Source organism: Syzygium oleosum, unplaced genomic scaffold (assembly GCF_021117445.2).
Source record: "Syzygium oleosum isolate NSW1041296 unplaced genomic scaffold, Sole_v2.1 Sole_v2.32, whole genome shotgun sequence".
NCBI classification, from domain to species: domain Eukaryota; kingdom Viridiplantae; phylum Streptophyta; class Magnoliopsida; order Myrtales; family Myrtaceae; genus Syzygium; species Syzygium oleosum.
In genome coordinates, this window is record NW_026607516.1 from 1,061,115 (window position 1) to 1,086,280 (window position 25,166).

The 25,166-nt window shown below is 41.8% G+C and overlaps 3 protein-coding genes and 1 pseudogene across 6 annotated transcripts; all 4 read right to left on the minus strand.

Moving 5' to 3' along the window:
* Positions 1 to 295: 295 nt before the first annotated feature.
* On the minus strand, positions 296 to 4,300 carry LOC115685346 (serine/threonine-protein kinase SAPK3-like). 4 transcript variants are annotated; one of them, XM_030610403.2, is made up of 10 exons: positions 4,100 to 4,297; positions 3,762 to 3,930; positions 3,098 to 3,172; positions 2,759 to 2,860; positions 2,595 to 2,648; positions 2,370 to 2,462; positions 2,190 to 2,282; positions 1,414 to 1,518; positions 1,207 to 1,305; positions 296 to 805 (listed from the first exon to the last, which is right to left on the minus strand). In XM_030610403.2, exons 2-10 carry the CDS (start codon positions 3,882 to 3,884, stop codon positions 545 to 547), a joined length of 1,005 nt encoding a protein of 334 aa, XP_030466263.1. In that variant the 5' UTR covers positions 3,885 to 3,930; positions 4,100 to 4,297; the 3' UTR covers positions 296 to 544. The 4 variants fall into 4 exon arrangements, with proteins under 4 accessions (XP_030466263.1, XP_056160669.1, XP_030466264.1 ...); XM_056304694.1 differs by having other exon boundaries at positions 3,762 to 3,965; XM_030610404.2 differs by having other exon boundaries at positions 3,762 to 3,924; positions 4,100 to 4,295.
* A 2,201-nt stretch (positions 4,301 to 6,501) lies between these two features.
* Positions 6,502 to 14,910, minus strand: LOC115685366 (phenylcoumaran benzylic ether reductase Pyrc5-like). The gene is made up of 5 exons (XM_056304603.1): positions 14,674 to 14,910; positions 14,381 to 14,515; positions 7,957 to 8,194; positions 6,753 to 6,956; positions 6,502 to 6,668 (listed from the first exon to the last, which is right to left on the minus strand). Exons 1-5 carry the CDS (start codon positions 14,854 to 14,856, stop codon positions 6,502 to 6,504), a joined length of 927 nt encoding a protein of 308 aa, XP_056160578.1. The 5' UTR covers positions 14,857 to 14,910.
* On the minus strand, positions 14,869 to 24,403 carry LOC115685388 (eugenol synthase 1-like; annotated as a pseudogene).
* On the minus strand, positions 19,356 to 21,486 carry LOC130135416 (uncharacterized). Its single transcript, XM_056304598.1, has 2 exons — positions 21,322 to 21,486; positions 19,356 to 21,221 (listed from the first exon to the last, which is right to left on the minus strand). Exons 1-2 carry the CDS (start codon positions 21,353 to 21,355, stop codon positions 19,519 to 19,521), a joined length of 1,737 nt encoding a protein of 578 aa, XP_056160573.1. The 5' UTR covers positions 21,356 to 21,486; the 3' UTR covers positions 19,356 to 19,518.
* Positions 24,404 to 25,166: the final 763 nt, after the last annotated feature.

The window sequence follows — 25,166 nt, forward strand, 5'->3', positions numbered from 1 at the left end:
ACAGGCTTCTGTGTTGAAGCCAGATTCTTCATTTTCTGAAGTGGTCTCTGTCAAAGGTTTGAAGCAATTCAATCAGAAACTCAATGCACTTTGTTTCGGCTTAGTACTGTTTGGCGTGGTGATGAACTAGCACTCCGATGCAAGATATGATTCATGGCTGTTGGCGACATTCTCTTACCTCTCAACCGATGAGTGCTAAGCTGATTCCTAAGAGAGATTCGGGAGATGATCACGTCCACCGTGAGTTTTACGATCGAAGAGAGATACAGGCTATTGCCCGATGCGATGATCGAGATGGGGTCGAGAGCAATGCATTTTACAAGACGGGAAAAGAAGTCATACAGATTATGAGTTCTTGCCGGCACAATCAGCAAAGGGTTGGAGATTCACTCCATTTTTCACACTGTCTCAGTCTCTTCACTCTCGAAAACGGCATACCTTATGTCTTTTTCTCTTTTTTCCTTTGTTGTTTTTTTGCTACTGCATAAGGCTTCGTTTTTTACATACTTCTACTATTGATTCAATACGGTCGTTCATGCGGGGACTAAAAATCACAGCTGACGTCGATTTCGGCTTCTAGATCAGCTTCTTCATCAGGGTCGGGTTCTGAGGCCGCACCCAGCCTGCCAGCTCTATGTCCTTGCCCCGGCGTCCGTGCCTCTTGTATGATCTGCATTGTTTCTTCCTCACTCTGAACGGGTTGGTCCTGTTCTGATTCGTAGTTCGATTTCTCACCTTCGATCAACTCCTTTGGCAAGTTCTTCAGGAACCAAGTATGCTGCTTTATCTCTGGGAGAGTGATCCTCTTCAATGAAGAAATAGAAGAGGAGTGTCAATATCAATTACTAATTATGAGAGCTATTCGTCAACTCTCATGAATATTTCCTTTTCATACTCGAACTTAATCTCCCCTTCAGAGTGGAACACTAGAGAAACTAAACATTAGTTTTAGCAAAAAAGTTCCCTGGCAGACCATAACCAATGTACTTTTCTAGACAGAATGTCTAGTAAGGCTTGTATCTTGTCTACCAAAATGCGATGACAATGCATGTGGCATTATTTGATTGTTATGTTTCCGACACAAGACCCACAATCAAGGAAGTTGGGCGTCGTAAAATGCTCTGCTCGTCCCTCTTCTAGGCAAGTTCCGAGATACCACTCATGCTCTGGCACATATGAAGAAATGAACAATAGTCACAGGGTTACCTCGGCAGGATTGGCGACAAATATGCGAGAAAGCAGTTGCCTGCAATCCACAGAGACGCGCACATAGTCTGGTATGGAGTATTGGACAGTCAATATTCTCTGTTAAGAATAGTGCAGAGTCAATACAGGTGAAAATCGATATGTTTTATTTCTCCAATGGGACAATGAAATGCATTCTACTTCACTTAAGGCGCAGAGTGAACTCACATCAATGGTCTTCCGGAAATTCCTAGGATCGTCAGGATCCTCGAATGGGTATGCTCCAACCAGCATCACATATAGAGTCACCCCGCAAGACCAAACATCTGCAATCTATTGAAGGCAGCCCCAGCGGCTAGTGTTATCGCACAAAGAGGACTCGATTATTTTACGGACTCAGCAGGACCCATTTTCAGGTATGGTTATACATGTCTCTCATGTTCAGCTACGGTCAAGTAAGAAAGACTGTCCTTTAGTATGATTGCAATAAACTACGTAGAAAGATCATGAAGCCACAGAAGTGCGTAGAAATTGAAACGACACGAGAGAAACAATAAGAAACAGAACATTCCGGATGAAACAACTAACGAATATGAGATTATTAGACTTAATCAATGGCAGTTATGGATAGGAATTTGATGATATTGGGATTAATTCCTGGACAAGACCGACCTTAACTATTGACAATTAGTTACACATAAACTTGCGACCATTCGGCTCTGAGCCGGACCTGATTGGTTCAATGCCTATCGAACAAGGAGTTCACATTACTGGCGACATAAGAGCTTTACTTAGCAGTCAATTACAAGCTACCTGACTGACACTACTTTATAACCCATGTAAAATCAAAACTTTAGTGTTTGTAGCTTTATTTAATTTTACATATCCCTGGGAAATCTGACAAGATGAATGATGCCTTAGTCATGTTATGTGCCTACCAGGATTATAAGAGAAGCACTTCCCTCCAAAACAATTGGAAACTGGGAAAATAGTATTGTACAAACCTTGCCATCATATTTCTTTCTTGACAGAACTTCCGGTGCAATGTATGCTGGCGTTCCAACTGTTGATTTGGGTTGTGAATGCAACAGACCAGACTGTGGTTTACATACACAAGCAATCACAGGCGAATATGAGGAGAAGAATCAAAGATTAGCAAGAAGTTGGCAAAAAGACAACCGGACCTTTGAGTAACCAAAGTCGCATATCTTGAGACGAGGCATTGGACTTCCGTCGAGTAGTGTGTTTTCCAGTTTAAGGTCCCGGTGACAAATTTCCTGCAATGAACAATAGAAACTACTTGAGAAAAATCCATTGTGACTTTGGAAGAGAGAAGCATCTATGCTTTGATTAGACAATTAAACCCAAAAATGAGGGAAAAAGAAGAGAGCGATGACGCAGAATCAAACCATGGTATGACAATAGCTGACTCCGGATATGAGTTGCTGAAAGAAAAATCTTGCCTGTCACATGAAAGGATCGATATGCAAACATAAGTGATGGAACCCTCTTTTGCACCAAATTGATTCGGATGAAGCCCGTTTTATGCTCAAAAGGGCCAGGCAAAACAAACCTCATCTTCGCTAAAACGACCTGCAGCACATATCCTCTCGAAAAGCTCTCCACCAGCCGCATATTCCATGACAATAGCCAAATGAGTAGGGGTCAACAGGACCTGTATTGAACAACCAAAGTACTTGCTCATTTTAGCCTCTTTTTACAAGCAGAAGTTCATTAGATTTGGCTCCTAAAGTTAGTTCAACCAAGCCTATTTCGCTGGGAACGTATGCATAAAGCACTTGGCTGCTCGGGAAGAGCTCAAATTATTGCCTCGCCTTTTCCAAGACCCAAATTATTGCATGAATATACTTAAACACAGCAATGTGACCAGGATGGAAACTTAAACCACAACCTCCTTAAATCTGACAATGTTTGGATGCCTCAAGGATCTGTGGTTGATGATTTCCCTCAGGACTTTCTCATCAATCTGATAACAGAAATTAGTCAGGGCATGTATCTGGTAAAATGATACTGAGGAACTCATAAGCTAGTACCTCGGATGAAATTGATGAGAAGGATATAGTAGTAGCTAAAACCGAGGTCTTAAGGATCAATCACTCCCTAATCAAATAAAAAATCCAACTTGCGATTCTCCTCGTTAAGTCTAAGATGCGATCATCACAATTGCCTTGAAAGCTAGAGAAATACTTAGTAATCTATTCACCGGTGCTAATAGAAAGATAAGAGTACTGCTGATTAAAGTTGCCGAGCCTACTCATAGAAGCAAAAAAACGAGGTTCCATTAAAAACGCCAAAGAAAGATGGGAAACATTTTGAATAGCTGCGCACATCTATCAGCAAGCAATTCTTGGTTCCCCACAACCTAAAGAGAAAGCATACCCTTAGCTGAGCGCACAATGAACCTCTAACGGTACCTTAGATTCAATGTCAATACAGCCATTATCAGTGGGTCATCAATAGACAGAGATCTCCTTGAACCGGTGACGCAGAATTAACACACGATAAAATAGAGTGAGAAACTGTTGTCTACAAGAAGGAAGGCAAAAAAATTAAACCTTGTTTCCCCTCTCTATATACTTGACAGCAAGAAGCTCCTTTGTCTTCCTATCTTTCACCAACCTCGCCACTCCGAAATTCCCAGAGCCGAGCTCCTTCAATGACTCATAACGCTCTTCCATTCTCCGCACTCTCGCTCGCCAATCAAACACACCACCTCAGCTGAAACTTCACCGATCATCAATCACAAACAACAATCACGTCTAGCATCCCAACAAGAAAAGCAAAACACTAAAACAACAGAACCCAAGAAAGATGCGATCATATGAGAAACAAACAGCAAAAGTTACGAAGATTTCTCAAAGAGACGAGCTCAACGAAGAAGAGAGATTCTTACAAGCCGACCCCAAGAAAAGGAGAAAGAACTGGTCTTCCGGAGGTCTTCAGGACTTGAACCGTGGAGAAACGCAAATTCCAAGAACCTTTCACTGGTTGGCACAACTGGTGGCTCAAGACATTTTCTAAAAGAAGAAAAAGGGTCTTGAAAAAAAACTAAACGAAGAAGAGAAAAGACAGAAAAACGAAGCTGAAGAGGTCGTCTACGTATGAAGATGATCTTCAATATCCAAGAGACTTCAAGGACACGTATGACATTATAATACTCGACTGACACTGACAACAGACCAACAGTTTCTGTCCACTTCAGCGACACGACACGCCGTGCGTATTGCATTGGTTCGCCTGGGGAGTGTTTCTTGAATAAACAAAGACATCATGTAGACTCATTTACGAAAAATCTGAGAGTTCAAGTCTAACTTAATGATTTCCTATATGAGTATTGCGTAAGGAAAGCAACAACAACAAAGCGGGCCGTACAAATCACTGTCAAAGACTCTAACATAGTCCAAGTCAACCGTATAGTTAATTAATTTATAATTTATGGGGAAAAATAGAATAGGCCAATCATTGGGTGCTATGCGATTTTAATACTCTGCCGACGCCAGTTCTATGAACTATTTGAGGCACGCTGATGACGCCCTTCCCCCTGTGCGGCCGTCAAGGAGACTAAGACAATGCCAACGTTCCAAATTATCAAACCAGCGAAATATCTCATTTTATGAAATTTGATGCTCCATTCGTCTCACGAAAAATATTACGTTTTTTAAAAATATTTTTCAGGAAGTAGGAAAATGACACAATTTTCCGATGTTCGATTGAAATCTAAAAAAGTTTCAAAAAATATTTTCCGTTGTTTGGTATGAAAAAGATTTTCTTTCTTGCACTACTTTTAATAATAATTTTATTTTTTAAAAATATATTTTTTTTTTTTTTCCTTCTTCTTCTTCTTCCTCAACCGGTCGCCGGCCACAGCGGCGGCCGGCGGCCGGCCAGCTCGAGCCATGCCACAGGCCGGCGAGGCTCAGACTCGCCTGATCCGGCGCGATCAACCTTGCCCAAGGCCTGTCGGGCGAGCTCGGGCCTCGCTAGATCCGGCGAGCTAGGCGAGGCTGGCAAGGCTCGCCTCACCCGAGGTCCCTAGACATCGGCGAGGCTCTAGCGACCTCAGGCGAGGCTCAAGCCTAGCCCAGCTAGCCGGATCTGGAGGGGCTCGAGCTCGGCCTCACCACAGGCCGACGAGGCTCAACCTCGCCGGAATCTAGCGAGCTCGAGCCTCGCCGGTCCTATGGCCGGTCGCCAGCCACTGCGGTGGCCGGTCGCCAGCCACTGCAGTGGCCGGCAACCAGCCGGAGAAAAAGATAGAAAAAAAAAGGAAAAAAAAAGAAAATTAAAATATTTAAAATGAATGGTGAAAGAAGGAGGGGGAAAATGTTTTCCTCTTTTCAAAAAGAGGAAAACATTTTCCTCAAAAGTGAAGGTGTTTTGTCCATTTTCTGAAAAATGTTTTCCGTGGGAAGTTATTTTTCGTGAAACGAACACCGAAAAATAAGAAAAACGTTTTTCTGAAAGTTATTTTTCGTGAAACGAACGGAACCTAAAGTTCTTTTCCAAGCCATCTTGCACCAGCGCACCATTTGGAAAAGAAGACCGCGATACATCGACGGAACCATAACGATGGACGAGCTTGCCCGTTCCCGAGGTCTTTAGAGATCTTTCGTGGGTATTGCTCGAACCGAACGTTTCGTAAGGAAACACATAGGATAGTCATGACTAAGGGCGATTATTTTCCGAACCTTTCATTAGCACGACACAACACTTAATCAAACAGCCAAAAGCATATAAAAGATCTACATGTTAAAACGACGACGGTTTATGAAAATCACAGAATCGGACAAATCCACTACACAGATTGCATAAGTTATGTAGTCTCGAATGGAGATCAGTCTCTCTTCTTAGCACGAATATACGGCTATACTACAGAAAAAGTTTCCGAATTGCCTCTTGACAATTGATATTCGTATACATAGTAGGGGAAAGCTATATGGATTGGGACAGGGATTTTAGGGGAAATGATCGCTTGATACGTCAAGCTCTTATTTGAACAAAAATTAAAAACCGCATACTTATCTTACGTCTAAAACTAGGAAATCGCGTAGTTAGCAGGCATAGGGAGCGCCCCAATTTAATAACTGTACCGGGGACGTAGAACGTTTAATATACAAAACTGGAGAAAGACAAACATCTCTCCAAGCGCAGCATATTCATAGTATGTCCTCAAATTTGGAGGTTGTACATGCCATGGGGAGCGACATTTCACACTAGGATCCTGAGAAGCAAAATCCTATATTGTTCGTGTTTAAGCCGATGCGAGAAATTACCATGCAGAGTCAGTTTTGACAATCAGACGATCTGATCAAGATATTGATCCACGGTGGTGTATTTGACATCGGGGTAGAGCTCTGAAGCTTCCACTCCGAATGATGGCTCAATCTCGACGCCGGTTTGGTCTCCTTTCACGAAAACGGAATGGGATATTGCCAACATCAAATTGAGTGGAAATGCCGCCTCTGCAACATGAGTGGACAAGTAGACCGGTCAACGTCAGAAGCTTTAAATCTCGGAGAGAAATCTAATAGCAACGCATCCCTGACCTTGAATGTTCTTCAGAACTTGCTCCTCTGGAACATAAACCCTCTCCAGGGTCTTGCCGATCTTTCTCTCCCACAAAGACACGAGATCATTAATCGAGTAGGTGTTGGCGGGAGGTTTGATGTACAGAGTTTTGTTCAAAGTCCTAGGATCATCCACAGCTTTGATGGTATAGGTGCCGATGTCATCCTCCTTGTTAAACACCGCTGCATATTGACAAATTCTTTTTTAAAATTTGGCTTAATAAATATAAACGGAGCCATTGATCAATTTGGCCTAGACGGGTGACTTTCGGCTCGCAATTTTAATTATTTTTTCAATTTTATCTTTTTTCTTTCTTCTCGGTAAGTCTCATCGGTCCTGGCAGACAAATGCATCCATATGTTCGCCTCGCCTCAACCACGGCGAACCTCGCCGTTGATCGGGCGAGGCTCAACCTCGCCATCGCGATAGATTGGACGGCGAGCTCGGGATAAGAAATCGAGCCCGCCGTTCGTCGCGACGGCGAGGCTCGACCTCTCGCCGAGCCTCGCCCTTTGGCGACTATGGATTTAAAGTCGGATAGGCCTCGCGCCGCCCTTGTTGCTGCCGACCGGCCGAGGAGAGAACCAGAAAATAAAAGAAGAAAAAAAAAAAAAATTAAAATTGAAAAAAATAATTAAAATTGCCACGTCAGCGTTGGGGATGAAGATGGACGGCGCACGTCAGCGCCGGCCGGCCAAAATTAGCCGGAAGGACTCAATTGACAAGCATTTAAAAGGTTTAGGACTGAATTGACAAACTTAAAAGGTTTAAGACTGAATTGGCCGTACAATAGGCTTAGACCGATTTGACAATTTTCCTCCACAGCTTTGATGGTATAGGTGCCGATGTCATCCTCCTTGTTAAACACCGCTGCATATTGACCAATTCTTTTTTAAAATTTGGCTTAATAAATATATCACGGAGCCATTGATCTTCCTAGAGTGACTTTCGGCTCGCATTTGAAGAAGAATTCTCTCGGTAAGTAGATTCATCAGGAAACTGGCAGACAAATGCATCCATATGTTCCTTTCTCAACCAAATACATTAAGATAACCTTCGTAATGTGGTGACCAGGCGGTATTGTGCCGAGATAACCCACATCTCTTTTATATCATCTATTAGTCTCCGAAAATGAAGACTACTGGATGTCAAAAACCCAACATCTCCAGAATTGCTTCTTACCTTTTGTATTTCCATCCCCTAAGATGACAACTTCATCTCTAGGGGGAGCTGTAGCCCCGGGCTGTGCCAATGTTAGAAGGAAGCAACCTGCAAAAGAGTTAAAAGACACATAGGTATAAGGGATTCCCTCATCCTCAACAAGGCGGCGGATCTTGGCCTTGATAGCAAACATAGCTTTTGCTGGCTCCACAGCATGGACACGATACGCATCATTTCCAAACTCTGAAGGCAAAAATCTCTAAAAAGAAACATAATGAAATCAGAAGAAACATCTTTATTAGAAAGAAACAGAAGACTAAAGCATATTCCCCTAACCCAACAAACTTTTATGAGTTCAGGCAGAAGAAAGAAACAAACTTATATGAGACTGACTTTCGTGTTTTTTCAATATGTTTCTATAACAGAGTAAAAGAACGATTATAAGTCCATCAATATATACTGCAATTAAGCAAATTCGACCCAAAGTGCCATTAGCAAAATAGAAGAAATAGGAGAGCAGCCAGAGAACTCTGTCAAGTATAAAGTATGCAAACATGCTGCTTGCTTGGACACTTTCTTAGGGAAAAGTGTCAAAAAAGTCATAAACCTTTTGTATTAGTGCCAATTTAGTCCTAAACCTTTTTTTTGGTGCCAATTCAGTCCTAAACCTTTTGCATTGGTGCCAATTGAGTCCTAAACCTTTTTTTGGTGCCAATTCAGTCCTAAACCTTTTGTATTTGTGTCAATTCAGTCCTAAACCTTTTGTATTTGTGACAATTGAATCCTAAACCTTTTTTTTATGCCAATTCAGTCCTAAACCTTTTGCAGTGGTGCCAATTCAGTTCTAAACCTTTTGTATTTGTGCCAATTCAGTCATTCCGATTAATTTAGCTCAAAAAGGTTTAGGACTGAATTGGCACAAATGCAATGGCACAAATGCAAAAGGTTGAGGATTGAATTGGCACCAATGCAAAAGGTTTAGGACTCAAGTGGCACCAAAAAAAGGTTTAGGACTCAAGTGGCACCAAAAAAAGGTTTAGCACTGAATTGGCACCAAAAAAAGGTTTATGACTCAATTGGCATAAATGCAAAAGGTTTAGGACTGAATTGGCACCAAAAAAAGGTTTATGACTGAATTGGCACCAATGCAAAAGGTTTAGGACTTTTTTTGACACTTTTGCCCACTTTTGCCCACTTTCTTAAGTAGTAAAATATCGGGTAAGTCCATTGCCTTTTGTGAGCATGCAGAGTTCCCCTCATTATTGACCGTCAGCCACCCAAAGCAACAACAACAACTAAGTACTATCCCCGTAAGTGGGGTTGCGTAAGATAATACATATTCGCAACAATGATAATACTACTGGAAAAAGACCATCTCAAGCATTAACTAGTTCATGTTTCCCACGAATTCATGATCGAAGAACTGGGCTAGACGTTTATAATCCATATCGAGCGCTCGAAACTTTTTAATTTTTTTGGCTGACCTAGAGGAAACCCAGCCACACGGATAATAAAGAAAAATCCTAGTTGGATTTTGATTCCTGTTTCCAGCTAAGGGCGGGTGGCATCTGGTGTTTGTGTACAGGGGATTCTTCAATTTGTCAAGGAAAGAACAAAGGAGTTCAGTCAGACATGGAAGCTCACTTCTTCGTTGCTGCAAGTGCACTTGGTCAGAAAAGAAAACTATTGCGGAACAACACCAAGAGATGCACAAATTGAAAAACTCAAATAGCAAGGATAAAAGCAAAATCGAACTACACGAGACACAAGATATACGTGGAAACCCAAAACGGGAAAAATCATGGGGAGAGAGAACGGTTTCACTATCTTCAACAACAAGTACAATCGAAAAGCTCAAAAAACCACTTGATGAGCCACAAGATCTAATGATCAAACAAGAAAATAGAAAGAACAAAGAAGGGAGAGAATGTGGAGGCTAGGGTTAGAGATGCGTTGCGCAAGACATCTCTTTTATAGTCCTCCTTCAAAAAACCCCTAAAATAAATATGCATGGTCCAAAATACCCATTATCAATTTGAAAGTCAAAACCCAACAAATCTCCACCTTGACTTCAAATTTTCGGAAGAGCGATATATCAAATGCCACAAGACATCTCTCCCTCACCACCAAAAGTGACCACACAAGGCCACCCCAAAATAGCGGAATTGACGATGTACACCCCTAAGCCTACGTGAGCGTACTCGGTGTAAGAAACAAGGGATGAAACGCCACCAACTCCGCTTAGGCAACTCAAATGATGAAAACATCAATTAAGTTCAAGCAATGCTTGAACTTTGTCAAAAGAACTGGTTTGGTCAACATATCTCCGGGTTATCGCGGGTACTTTCTACCGTACTCCTTAGCAACCTCATCACGCACAAAGTGGGTATGTTTCTTTCTCTGTGATATATTTTCTTGGTCAACTGGATCTACTTGGTTATCGAAAAGATAAATAACCAAACGCTTTAATCAAATAGCTTCCTTTAGCAACCTCATCACGCACAAAGTGATACCGGATGTCGACATCAAAGATCTCCTTTGTCGAGATCATAGTCATCTTCGAAACCAACAACCGAATGTCCTGTATCACAACTTCTATCAAAGACCAAACCATAATGTGCTCATGTTCATTTCACGGCTTGCCAATGAGCACCGGATGTGCCATATACCTCACAACACTAATAACTTGGGAAATATGTCATCAAATCATAGCATACATAAGACTACCCACAAATAAAATAAAGAACTCGAGTCATGTAATCTCCTTTCATTGGTTTAGGCGAGAAAGAACGACACTAAAATGATCATGCGCACTGCGTGAGTGGCCATGACTTAACATAAAGCTATCAAACCTCTTGTACCATTACCGTGGAGATTGTTTGAGACCATACAAAGAGCGTTTCAACCTGCAAATGTGATCTTTTTACCCTCAACAAAAAAAACCAGCGGGTTGAGACATATATATTGTCTCCTCAAGCTCGCCATGCAGAAAAACGGTCTTGACATCAAGTTGCTCAAGTTAAAGAGCCACCAACGCAAGCAACACACGGATGGAATTATGTTTCACAACCGGAGAGAACACTTCATTGAAGTCGATCCCCTCCTTCTGACTAAAACCCTTCGCTACCAAACGTGCCTTGAATCTTTCATCTTCAACAACCGGAATTCCGTCCTTTCTTTTGAAGATCCACTTGCATCCAACCGCTGTTTTGCCCTTAGGCAATTTCACAAGATCCCAAGTTTGGTTCTTATGAAGAGACTCAATTTCTTCATTCATCGCAACAAGCCACTTCTCAGATTTAGAACAAATGGTAGCTTCATGAAATGTAGAAGGTTCTTCAATACTAAGCTCTTCAGTAACTGTAAGAGCATATGCTACCAAATCAGCAAAGTCATATCTTTGGGGAGGCTTAACTTCTTCAACAGTCAAGGTCTCCCTGCAGCCAAGGTCTGAGGTTGCTTAACTTCTTCAATATCATCTTTGACCGAATCTGAGTCTTGTTGCTCACTATTACTTTCCGACTGAATAGGAATATCTTCAAATGTTCTTCGTGGATGCTCCACGATAAGCTCCACCTCTTTCCCAACATTTTCCTCCTGAATACCTATAAACTCAATAACAACCTTTCTTTGACTAAGCATGGAATTTTCATCAAAAGTAACATCCCTACTGATTATAAACTTTGGTGACTGAGGATCAGAACACCATAACCTATATCCCTTAACCCCGTCTGCATAACCAACGAAAATACATTTCTTGGCTCTAGGTTCAAGCTTACCATCTTTTACATGATAATAAGCGGGACATCCAAAAACTTTCAAATTAGAATAATCGGAAGGTTTACCTGACCATACTTCATTTGGAGTCTTACATTCAATTGCGGTTGAAGGAGAACGATTCACCAAATAACACGTTGTGTTCACGACTTCGGCCCAGAATTCTTTCCCTAGTCCAACATTGGAGAGCATACACCTAGCTCTCCCTAAAAGTGTCCTGTTCATGCGCTCCGCCACCCCATTTTGTTGAAGTGTGTGCCTAACTATTTGGTGTCGGACTATCCCTAAATCTTCACAGTACTTGTTGAAATCACCTTCGCAAAACTCAAGACCATTGTCTGTTCTGAGACGCTTTATCTTCTTTCCAGTTTGATTTTCAATCAACATCTTCCACTTCTTGAACGTATCAAAAACATCATTCTTACGTTTCAAGAAATAAACCCAGACTTTCCTAGAAAAGTCATCAATAAATGTCAGAAGATAAACTGCACCACCTTTAGATGTAACTTGTGCAGGTACCCACAAATCAAAGTGAATATAGTCAACCGTGCCCTTCGTCGAGTGCACTCCAGTACTGAAACTAACTCTGCGCTGCTTCCCGAAAACACAATGTTCACAAAAGTCAAGTGAGACCGTATGATCCCCACAAAGTAAACCACATTTACTCAAGATACTTATTCCTCTTTCACTCATGTGGCCCAACCACATATGCCACAACATTGGATTCTGAAGAGGATGATACATTTGAAGAACCCACAATGGTACTTCCCTGCAGGACATAAAGACTATTTTTCTTGTTACCTCTCATCACAATCAAGGAGCCCTTTGAAATTTTCAAAACTCTACCTCCACCTGCGTACATGCATCCAGTGGAATCCAAACTGCTCCACGAAATAAGGTTCTTCTTCAAATCTGGTATGTGCCTAATGCCTGTCAAAGTTCTTACTATATTGTCATGACATTTGATCCGCACCGTACCAATACCCACAATCCTGCAAACTGCATTATTGCCCATCAAAACTGAACCACCATTTACTTTCTCATATGTGTAGAACCAATCTCTATTTGGATACATGTGATATGAAAATGCTGAATCTAAAATCCATTTGTTGTCAACACGACAATCTGAAGACGAAACAGTAAGAACATTGTCTACATCAGCTGACTCGTTATCCTTCACCAGACTAGCTGAATCGGAACTTTCCATCGACTTCTTCCCCTTAGCCTTGAGCAAAGGACACTCATTTTTGTAGTGTCCGAATTTGTGACAATAGTAACACTCCACCTTACTCTTGTCTCGGCCTGATCTAGACTTCGAACGTTCTTTACTATTACTGCGCTTATCACGATGATTCGACCTTCCCCTAACAACTAAGCCTTCTGCTTTATCACCACTACCACTTGCATTCAACTTTGTACGCATCTCCGCAGAATTCAACGAGGCCTTCACATCTTCAAGAGTGATAGATTCCCTCCCATACAGCATAGAATTCACAAAATTCTCATACGAGCTCGGTAGTGAGCATAACACAATTAGGGCTTGGTCTTCATCATCTAATTTCAAATCTAGATTTTTCATATTCATCACAATCTTATTAAATTCATCTAGATGTTCTTGGATAGGAGTACATTCTTGCATCTTTAGCGTGTAAAAACGCTGCTTCAAGAATAATCTTGTTGTAAGAGATTTCTTCATGTAGAGGCTCTCGAGCTTATTCCACAATCCTGAAGCCGTTTCTTCATCGGCGACCTCATGAAGCACCTTGTCGGACAGAGAATTGGATAGTGCTATGCGCCCTCTCTTCCATCTCCTCGATCTCAGCCGTAGTCATGTCGTCGGGGTACTGTCCATCCAAGGCTCTAACTGAACCTTCGCGACGCAATAATGCCTTCATCTTGATCCTCCATAACCTGAAATTGTTTTGGCCATCAAAGGGTGCCAATTCGAACTTGATAGATGCCATCTCGAACAAAAGACCGAAATTCCTTGGCTCTGATACCAATTTGTCGTGGAACAACACCAAGAGATGCACAAATCGAAAAGCTCAAATAGCAAGGATGAAAGCAAAATCGAACTACACAAGACACAAGATATACGAGGAAACCCAAAACGGGAAAAACCACGGGGAGAAAGAGGGGTTTCACTATCTTCAACAACGAGTACAATTGAAAAGCTCAAAAAATCACTTGGTGAGCCACAAGATCTAATTATCAAATAAGAAGATAGAAAGAACAAAGAAGGGAGAGAATGTAGAGGCTAGGGTTAGAGATGCGTTGCGCAAGACATCTCTTTTATAGTCCCCCTTCAAAAAACTCCTAAAATAAATGTCCGTGGTCCAAAATATCTTTGTCATCAATTTTAAAGTCAAAACCCAACAAAAACCTTAGAAACGGAAAGTCAATTGTGGACTTGTCGCCGATTGGGTTAGAGCAAGAAGAGAAATCAAATTCTACTTTGCGCTGGACAAGTTTGCAGGACGCTTTCCTTAATCCTTTCTCCTTCTCGTACATTTGTCCCCCTTATATTTCCAAAGTTTCTATTTTTCGTTTGGTTCCAAGGCTCTTTATACGAGAAGAAAAAAGAATTAAGCTAACACCAACCAACATCATCAGCCAAATGCTAAACGAACAATAGTAACGAGGACGGAATCATTGGGAACAGCACCACCTTGACATTCCCGGCTGCTTTAATGGCGGCAACAATCTTGTCTTGGTCCTCTAGTTGTTCTGTCCCGACAGCAGAGACCACCACATCGACCTGCTTGATTGCATTCAGCAGACTCTCTCGATCGTACATGTCTCCCTGAGAATCAAGTGACCAAGAGCATCGATAAGCAATCAAATATCCAAATATCAACTCCGATTCTACAGCTGAAGACATTTCTCAGAATGACGAACAAGATCAGCGGCAGGTGACCAGACGTGGGAAGCGAACGCAATCGTACGGGAAGAACTACTCACCTCGACTAGATTGAAGCCTAAGCTCTTGAAACCTTCGACGATTTTGGCCTTGGCGGGGCTGGAGAGAGTGGATTCCCTCGCGAGAGCAAAGGTAGGGTGACCGGACTTAGCGCTCGCTTCCACGATGAACTTTCCGATGTATCCGGTGCCTCCGATCACCAGGACTCTGCTCTTCTCGGCCATCTCGGAGGCTTTTCACGGCGGAGGCGTGGTGTTTCCCGGCGAGCTTGCTCGGTCTCGTGCAGAAACTGCTTGGCGGGCTTGGAGACGAATCGTCGTTTTATCTTTGATTTCCAGGAGGGGCATAATTGTCTTTTCAGCGAATTGATTTTTCTTCATATCATCCTGCACTTGGAAAATGAGTACCTGCAAAGTGGAACAAGAAAAAACAGAGGAAAAATCAAATTCAAGGTAGACTTTTCTATCGATTTTGTCTATTTTGACCGATGATGTGAATTGTTTTTTAAAATAATAAGAAAATCTTAATTTAAGTTTGGATGGTGCTAAGGATTTAAGTTATCGTAAATTTTGAAGTGTTCGAAATTTTATTAAATCTTACGTTAGGATTTTATTTCTCGATCGATATTGAACCGTTTATAATTTACAATGATTTTCCATGTAATTGAGAAGGAAGAAGTTGAAACTGCTTTTACCATCATATGAAAAAAAAGAAAGTAAAAATAGCATGAAAAAGCAATGAGCTACTCTACATGCATATGCTTGCATGATATCATGGAGTTTCATAGTAGCTATATGATTGTTTTGACTTTTGAGGTGCACCAAATTCTTTATCCGAGAGAGGATTGATCATGCGATTATTATATTTTCAATTCATAAGTTCTTGAAAAAAAAAGAAGAAAAGAAATTAACCTTGTTAGATTGATTCAATGACGAAAGACTGAGTTAGGCATGTAGGCTTTGTCTGTTTCGTAGAAAATAAATAGTTTGAAAAATATTTTTGTAAAAACGATCGCTTATATCGAATTAACTAGCAATAGAAATTTCACCGTGCATTAAAACATTAGCAATTTAAGTTTACCCTTAATTAACGGGCAACAGAAATTTCATCTTTGCCGACTTTAAAAAAATAATCCGCCAAGTTAAACCTCAAGTTTCAATTATGAAGAGATTTTCGAGGACATATAAAGTATTTGATTTCGGAAAAGACCTTGCACGCATTAGAGCATATACGAATTAGGACCTTGCAAGTTAACCCTGTGGATTTCCACATGAATTTGCCACGTCACCATACCACGTCATCATGTGTCATCCACGTTGACAAATTTAACTGTAAAATTTTACCGAAGCTAAAGAATGGTAAATTTGTCACAGGTGTACCAGTTTGGAATTTTTCGTGATAAAAAAATTAAATTGGAGTAAATTTGTCACAGATGTACCAGTTTGGAGTTTTCGTGGTGGAAAAATAAGTTTTGAGTAAATTTGTCACAAATGTACTAGTTTGAGGTTTGTCGTGGTATTAACCCAATTTTCAAATGCGCATCAACTGTGGTCTGGTTTTATTAGCTGCGCTATGAACGTAAAAAAGGGAAAATTATACTTTCCACCCCTGTACTTTTACTGCTTCTCTAATCAAGTCCCTGTATTTTCAATTTTTCTAATTAAGTCTTCTATGGATTGCGGATTCAATTACGTTTAACCCAAATATGGGACATGGCAGCCCATAAACCCAAAACAACTCCAAAAACAGAATTAACTTCTCCAAGCACAGCACAGCACAGATGAGCACATATTCAGTATTCACAGTATGTCCTCATATCTGGAGGTTGTACATGCCATGGGATGATCAACGGGAGCAACATTTCAAACTAGGATCTTGACAAGCAGGATCCTATATTATTCACCGTTCACGCCGATGTGAAAAATTACCGAGCGCGGTCGGATTCGACAATCAGACTTTAACCGATCCATAGTGGTGTATTTGACAACGGGGTAGAGCTCCGAAGCTTCCACTCCGAACGATGGCTTGATCTTGAAGTTGGCTTGGTCTCCTTTCACGAAAACAGAATGGAATATGGCCAATGCTATATCGAGTGGAGCCGCCGCCTCTACAATATGACAGGACAAGTAGACCGATCGAAGGTTGAAGATAGAATAAATTTCGCGTGCTTAAATCTAATAGAAATGCATCCCTAACCTTGAATTGTTATGTTGGTGTTTGTTTGTAAAACAAACAAAAAATGCTATTTCCTAGTCCCACGTAGAAAAGAAAGGAAAGTTTTGGTCTATTTATAAGTTAAGGTATTATCCTTTATTATAAATGGAGAAAATGGGTGAATGTGCTAGACCCCACAATACCTGTGTGCGGGTGCGCGATTTTAACGCACGTATTATGCGTACTTAGCACGCATGCGCACCGTGGACCAAAATAAGCCTTAATGATTAATCAACAACTTATTTTTATTTTATTTATTTTTTATTTATTAAATTTCGAATTTATTATTATAAATAATTATTTTGTTCTATTGAAGCAATGTAACTGTTCGCAATAGAGTGGCGGTTATTTTTTAATAATTTAATTTCGAATTTTTATTTTATGCCTAACTATAATTAGGCTCTTTTACAACCTTTGGAAAGTTGTGTCTGTTCAGACAAAACTGTCCATTTTAGGGCACAAAAAGGTATGTCCAAAATTGACAGTTTTCATGTTTGAAAAGTTGTGTCCGAATTGCAACTTTTCGGATATGAACGGTTGTGTTCGAATGGCGGTTTTCGCACGCAAAGGGTTATGTTCGAATTGCAACTTTTCGGACATGAATAGGTGTGTCTGTATTGGTAGTTAGACACCAAGAGGTGTGTTCTATTTGCTTGTATATATTGGACAATTCTGTTCAATTGACAGAAGAATAGAACTCCCTTCATTTTCGTCTTCTTTAAGAGAAAAAACTAGACGGCCACTTTCTCAATTGTTTCGCAGAGAGTTTTAGGAGATTTACTGAAATTGCTATCCAATATTCTCACTGTGACTTTATTATATCCCGAAGGAAATTTGCCAATAACTTATAGCAACTTCGTGAGGTAAATTGATCCTAAAAGAGAGTGATTACACGCCTCAAAGTCCGACTACGTTCCGATTCTATTTCCTACGAACATATTTTCCCAACATGTTCTTCAGAACCTGCTCCTCTGGAACCCACTCCCTCTCCAGGGTCTTGCCCATCGTCCTCTCCCACATCTCCAGACAAAGTGGGTTGCCTGGAGTTCTCAAGCTTCAGGAACTGCCCCTCGCGCCGATCGCTACCGTAATTAAGTAGTGAAAGTTGTAGAGAAAAAATCTCAATGAATCGCTTCTCCCCTTTTGCATTACCATCCCCCAAGATGACAACTTCATCTCTAGGAGGAGCTGTAGCCCCGGGCTGTGCCAATGTTGGAAGGAAGGAACCAACCTGCAAAAAGAGTTGGAAGACACATAGGTATAAGGGATTCCCTCGGCCTCGACAAGGCGGCGGATCCCGGCCTTGATGGCGAAGCATAGCTTTTGCTGGCTCCACGGCACGGGCACGGTCCTCATCACCTCCAAGCTCCGAAGGCAAGAATCTCTAAAAAGAGAAGAATAATCAAATCAGAAGAAACATCTTTGTTAAAAAGCAACAGGCAAAGGACCAAAGCACATTCCCCTTGTCCAACAAACCTCCATGAGTTCTGGCAAGAGAAAGAAAACAATCTGATGAGAGACTGAATTTCATGTCTTTTTTCAAATACGTTACTATTACAGAGTAACAAAGAAAATGATTACAAGTCAATCAATAAATTCAGCAATTAAAAGTCAAATTCGACCCCCGAGTGCCATTAGCAAAATAGAAGAAATAGGACAGCAGCCAGATAACTCTGTCAAGTATAAAATCTGCAAACAAAGAAAATCAAACGGTTTAAAATTTGAATGTTAGAGGAATAGAGAGTTAACTTTTTAATTTTCCATGAATTTTGAGGGGCTCGTATTTTGACTTTTATATAATATGATACACTTGAAACTTTCCCAAGTATTCAAATATTTGTCGCGTAGAACCATATACGCGAGTTCGGAACTTAATATAATTTTTTATTTTTAAATGTTTTAGAGAAAGTCATAACTGGAAGTGATAAATAGGCAAAAACTGGCTCCAAGCTGGATTTTTCTAAGTGAAATGTTGTTAACCACGTAGACAAGCTAGCTACCAATTTATGATAGGTAAAAAGTTGCTCTTTTTTAATTGAAACTTACGAATCGCTCAGGCTCGGTCTATACTCGCTTTCCCAAAGTTAAAAAGTGTACAAACCAGGATGAAAATTAATTAGGTTAAGGAGTTGCCAAGCAAATCAACACGAACAAGTTACTTGACACTTTTGACCCAAAAAAAAATTGCCAATATGTCCAAAGTTATGAACCACTTTGAGGGACTCGAGTTCTCCATCCCAATTTGGCTGGCTTCGGGGTAATGCCTCTGGGTACAACACCTAATACACAGGCTCCGTTTGCTTCGCGAAATATGAATGATTTGAAGAATATTTTTCTAAAAGTAATAGATTGTATCACTTAAAATAATTAGTCAAAGGAAAGTATTTTTATTATCGCTAATAATTTATATCCAAATATCTTCGTGGACGATGAAAATATTTTTCCTTCATTCAATTTGTAAGAGATATAAGCGATTATTATTAGAAAAATAATTTTCTAATCATTCATCTTTCGCGAAACAAACGGAGTCACGGTTTCATTATTTCCGGACTCCACAAGTACAACAAATGTTGAAATAACTTCCTCACCATCTCAGGACGATGAGCTTTTAACTTATTCACCTTGCGCAAGTAACAGCAGGTCAAGCAAAAGACGCATTCCACCTGAAAGTTCTAGGTCACGATCAGTTTGGTAATGCATTGCACTTCGGAAGTTTGTACCAGGTCCGCTACGCCGAGATGCGCCATTAGAAGCCAAACATGGCTGAGAAGCTCTCCTCCTCTGCTCAGGCTCTCGGAGTGTTCGTAGCCTTTGCTTTGGCAGGCCGCGTATATCAGAAACTTCGCCCAGACCTTGCCGATCAAGCCCCATTTAGTGCTGAAGTCATTCGGCCCGATGGAATTCAACTGGAACGCGAGATAGCACGCGTCGAACAGCACCGACCTGCTTTTGCCGCCGCGTATTTTCTTAGCGGGCAGCTTAGTTCCCACTCGGAGCAGAAGATGGCAGAGTTTGCATAGATCGGACGACTCTGTCGACTTGTGCTCCTTTTCGCAGCTATGAACACCAGTGTCGACGCGTTTCTCTTTCTTGAATAATTTCTGTGCCCGCTTCATGATGCTGGTTTCTTTCTTTGACGACACCGCTAGCTTGTCCTCAAAGAACTTCTCAGCGTCGACCAAAGTATCTTCATATCGGAGCGCCCCTATCCCCGTTGGCAACATGGAAGGATGGAGTACTAAAAGATAGAGCATGTATCGAGAGATCAACTTACTCATCTTGAAGTTCGTGACGTCTTCCGCTTTTTGGCCCTGCCTATTGCCATGGTCCTTGTAGTGGCAGAGCTCAGTGGCTATGTGCCAGATGAGGATGCTCTGGTCGAACTCCATATCTTTCACACTCCAGTTCAGGTGATCGTGGTTTGACCGCTTCAGTACTACGCTAGCCTCCAGCTTAAGACTCGTCAACCCGCTCTTGAATCTGTCGTTCTGTTCCAGATAATTGACTGTATCCCTCGTGTGACTTAAGATCCATTCTTTCATGTTGCTCTTGAAATCTTTGTAGCCGATGTAGAAGTTCTTCACCAACTTATTGTCTAACTTGGCGAACCTCCGATACTTGCTGAAGATCCTGTTTCTTTTCCTGATAGATAATCCCAAGAGGCTGAACTGGGCCACCGAATTCGACCATCTTGGGTTCGGGCAGATCTGGAGAAAAGCCACGGCAGATGAAATTGTGGATCTCCCAGGTCTCTGAAGCCGCCAGTGCCCAACCCAATCGGATGAAATTGCAAGAAGAACCGAGTAAATCTCTAAAAGTATAGACACACTTATCAGCAAGAAGGTGATACAGATGTCAACTTTGGGGTAATCCTTCCTATCCTGTAAGGAGAAGAATACCAACACGGCAGACGGCACCGACAGATTAATGACCCAACGAATGATGCCCCAAGCACGATTCAGCAACAGTGCCTTGGTGTAGAGCAGATCGTACATGAAACCAAGCTCGATCTCCACAATCCCAAAAGCCGTCACCGAGTTCATTGCATCAGGGTTCATGAACATGCGCTTACTGGCCTCCAGGTCGCCAGAGTTGAGGATAAGGCCCACAAAGAGAAGCTTGAAGACCTTGAACAACTCATAGGCTTTGACCAGAGTCGTGGCTTGCTCTTCATCGCTGGCTTGACTGCATTGCACTGAGAAATCCTCCGGAGCCGGAACCTCCGTGACCTCGTCAATGCCAACTCGGTAACCCTCCTCTTTCTTCAGAGTGTACTGCTCCATTATCCTGGGGTATATGGGACCAAAATCGGGAAGCGAAAGCATCGAATCTCGAAGTCGACCTTCGCTTGCCAAGTACAAACACAATGTCCTCTCTGCATATTTGATGAACCCCACCAGGATCATGCCAGCCGCTAATATCGACAGTGTAGACCCCGACAAGGCCATGAAGTAGATGTAACAAGCTAGCCCTACCTGGATGCAAAGCCGTGCCAAATGCCTCAACCATAGCTCATTGTCCTCCAGGGCATACGCAGTGATTGTGTCGGGCCCACCCAAGTGGAGGAGAAGGAACGGCGCCCAGAAAGCAGTGATCTGGCTCGGCGGATCGATCGTCCCCTTCATTTCCTTGATGTTGGCCAGGCGGTTCGAGAGGACGCCAAGCGTGAGGGTCGCGATGGAGTCAGCCGATAGGTACGTCGTCCAGACCACGACTCGGATCCAGTACCTGTAGATGGATTTCCTCCGGAAGCCCTGAGTCACAAGGGTCAATTGGAGGAACAAGCTGAGGAGGATGAGCAACCGCAGCTCCCACTCCTTCCACAGTTCTCGAGTGTTTTGGGAAAGCAGCGAAAATCCCATGGTTGAACTCGATGTCGGCACCGAAAGGCGCAATGATCGGGCAACGTCTCAAAGGGTGGTCAAACTTAGGATCATAATTGGAGAGGACAGAGCAAGGCAAAACAGCAATAGGCTTGAATTTGCCTCAGCAACATCCTCAGAAAGGTCACTATTTATAACCAATAACTTGATATAGGAATCAAATACAAAAGCACTTATTTACCCAAAGCAGTATGCTTTTCGAAACACCCACGACACAATACTCGTGACTCCACTTTTGGATGCATAATTGCCAAGCAATTCTCTGCATTTGCCTGAGGGGGAAGTAAAGCTACAAAATCAGGTTCATGCATCCGTACCGGCATGAACATAATCTGCTTTAATTGAGAAGATATAGATATAGGCCTAGAGTTAAAGTTTGGTTTCTCAATCACTTCTCAAGATTTCGAATATTGTGAACTTCACTCTAATCACTGTGATCTTAACACTTTGTCTGGCACGCCCCACCAGCCCAACGTGATCCATGTGGAATATCGAAATCACCTGTTTGGCCATAACAAGAAGTAAAGACACGCAAAAAGGCCAAAAAGAGAGTGATAGATGCTTAAACAGCCCAACGTGATCCATGCGGAATATCGAAGTCACCTGTTTGGCTATAACAAGAAGTAAAGACAAGCAAAAAGGCCAAAAAGAGAGTGATAAATGCTCACTCCAAGTTAAAGCGATTCCGATGCATTGAGTTGATTGCTTCGATTCCCAGACAGCATATTTTTGTCCCTGGAAATTAAGAAATTCAACCCCAAGTGCTTTTAGAATAAAGAAGAAAAGAAAAGTGAAGATTTAAAATGTTAGGGCAACAGCCAGATGATTCTGTCAAGTATATAATATGCATACATGTTGCTTGCTTCGACACTTTCACAAGTAATAAGACATCAGGTAAGTCCAATGCCTTTTGTGAGCATGCTTAAATCCACTCATTATTGACCATCAACTACCCAAAGCAACGACAGCTACTAAGTACTGTTCCGGCAAGTGGGGTTGAGTTGCAACAATGATAATACCACTGGAAAAAGACCATTTCAAAGATCGACTAGTTCATGTTTCCCACGAATTCATGATCGAAGGGCTGGGCTAGACATCCATAATCCATATTGAGTGCTCAAAACTTCTTACATTTTTGGCTGACCTAGAGGAATCCCGATCACACAGGTTCTGGATAAATAAAGCCTCCTAGTCCTGGAGTATGTGGGCAGCCCAATATCAATACAAGGGTCAAGACAGGGGAGGGCGCGAGTTTGAGGTCAAAGATCCTTTGTGTGTGTGCGCGCGCGCGCGTGTAAATCCCTGAGTAATACATAACGCATATTTATGAGTTCATGTAGATGGTACACATCGTCCATCCATGATGACAGAATTCCCTACCCAGTTGAATACGTCAAAAAGCAATAGTAGGGATTCAGAGCAGCCCGCTTAGAAGCCCACACTGTCCTATACTTGGATTTGAAATAGTTATCCTCGAATTTCACTGATGATTTCTACACAAAGTCGTGACCACAAGAAGTTGAAGTCCACAGATAAATAAGTGAATCCATCCCATTTCATCAAAGCGAAGCTCACAAGGAGAACGTGATGCGCTTGTACCAGAAGAAAAAGAAGTAAGCTAACACCAACCTACATCATCAGCCAAATGCAAACAAGGACGACGTTATTCGAAACAGCATCACCTCGACATTCCCGGCTGCTTCAATGGCAGCAACAATCTTGCCTTGGTCCTCTAGTTGTTCTGTCCCAACAGCAGAGATTACCACATCATCAACCTGCTTAATCGCATTCGAATGACCGAGACCATCGACAAGCAATCAATGAAGTCAGCAATCATCGAAAAATCCTGTTTTTGGCAGTGGGAAGACTGAGGAAACGAGAAAATGCAGAGGAGCCTTTCAATACCTTTATCAGACGAGGAAACAATACAATATTACGGGGCATAAAAACAAGAAGCCGCTGTCCACAGAGTTCTCGTCCACACATTGCCTTCCGATCTTCAAAAGGTTACAACGATGAATCTTAACATGGCATCTGAACAACACAGGTCAGTCGTATTCGCTTCTACACAAGGAATTCATCCACACAGTACGTCAGGTATGGAAGTTCGTATCGGCATGCGAAGCTGAGGGCGATTGAGATGAAAATCAACTTCGATTCATCATTCCGCTACAGACATTTCTCAGAACGGCGAACGAGATTGACGGCATGTGACGCTTCGATTTCCTCGAACCAGGACCTGGCGTGGGAAACGAACATGATCGCGCGGTAATCACGTGAAAAAAATTTGATGACTATGCTCTTGGGACCTTCGGCGATGTCGGCCATGGCGGGATCGGAGAGAGCGGGACTCCCTCACGAGAGGGAAGGGAGGGTGACCGGAGTTAGCGCTCGCTTTGACTATGAACTTTCCGAGGTATCCAGCGCCTCCGATCACCGGGACTTTGCTCTTCTCGGACATCGGAGGGTTCTTCCCGGCGAACTTGCTCGGTCCCGTGCTGTAACTGCTCCCGGGAGATGGGGGGCAGGGAGGGGGTTCGAGATGAATCGTCATTTTTATATTGATTTCAGAAGGGCATAACTGTCTTTTATAGGAATCGGTTTTTACTTGACTTCGCCCATTAGCCGGAAAAGAAGTACATGGAAAGTGGAAAAATGAACCACTTAACCCCATAGCCCCACCTTCTTACTTGGGAAGACGGAAGCGGGGGAGCTCGTGGTAAGGACGTATAGTTTCAGATGTGAATTTTGACTTCTACGCCCTATAAGAGATAGAGCAAAAATCTGAAAGTAAGTTGAGAGTCAGAGTAGGACTGACAAAAAAAAAAAAGAAAACAGAAGAAAATCAAATATAAAGTACTTCGATAAAAAATAATTCTGTCTAGTTTGAGAGATGATTTATATTCTTGTGAAATAAGAAAATTTAACTCACCGAAAATAAGAAAATCTATATTTAAGTTTGGACGGTGCTAAAGATTTAAGTAATTGTAATTTTGAAAGGTTAGAGATTCTATTTAATTTTAATATTATGATTTTAATTCTCTATTGATATTAGATTATCATGACTCATAATGATTTTTCATGTAAATATTAATAAGGAAGAAGTTGAAACCATTTTAATCATCGTATGTAAAGATAAGTGAAAATGGTACGAAAGGGCAATGAGCTATTCGACGTGCATGCACTTGCACGGATGTCATGACGTTTCATGGTCATTAAATGATTGTTTTGAGGGCGCTCAATCCTTTCCAAAGGAGGGCCGATCACGAGATTACTATTTTTAATTTGACCAACGCAAGATCTTTATGTTTTCAAATTCATAAGTTCTTGAAGAAAAGGAGACCTACCTTGTTAGATTGATTCCGTGATTTTTTTTGGGTAGGAAATTGATTCCATGATTAAAGAGTGAGTTGGATGCAAATACATTAAGCACATAA

Excerpts from the sequence above, each read along its gene's own strand:
- LOC115685346 (XM_030610403.2), bottom strand. The coding sequence starts at position 3,884 with ATGGAAGAGCGTTATGAGTCATTGAAGGAGCTCGGCTCTGGGAATTTC. Across the intron at positions 2,861-3,097 it reads ACATTGTCAGATTTAAGGAG|GTCCTGTTGACCCCTACTCA; the intron begins GTTGTGGTTTAA and ends TGTTCAATACAG. Across the intron at positions 2,649-2,758 it reads GTCGTTTTAGCGAAGATGAG|GCAAGATTTTTCTTTCAGCA; the intron begins GTTTGTTTTGCC and ends TTCATGTGACAG.
- LOC115685366 (XM_056304603.1), bottom strand. The coding sequence starts at position 14,856 with ATGGCCGAGAAGAGCAGAGTCCTGGTGATCGGAGGCACCGGATACATC. Across the intron at positions 14,516-14,673 it reads TAGGCTTCAATCTAGTCGAG|GGAGACATGTACGATCGAGA; the intron begins GTGAGTAGTTCT and ends CTTGATTCTCAG. Across the intron at positions 6,669-6,752 it reads AGTTCTGAAGAACATTCAAG|AGGCGGCATTTCCACTCAAT; the intron begins GTCAGGGATGCG and ends CTCATGTTGCAG.
- LOC130135416 (XM_056304598.1), bottom strand. The coding sequence starts at position 21,355 with ATGGTTGAGGCATTTGGCACGGCTTTGCATCCAG. Across the intron at positions 21,222-21,321 it reads TGGCACGGCTTTGCATCCAG|AGAGGACATTGTGTTTGTAC; the intron begins GTAGGGCTAGCT and ends TCAAATATGCAG.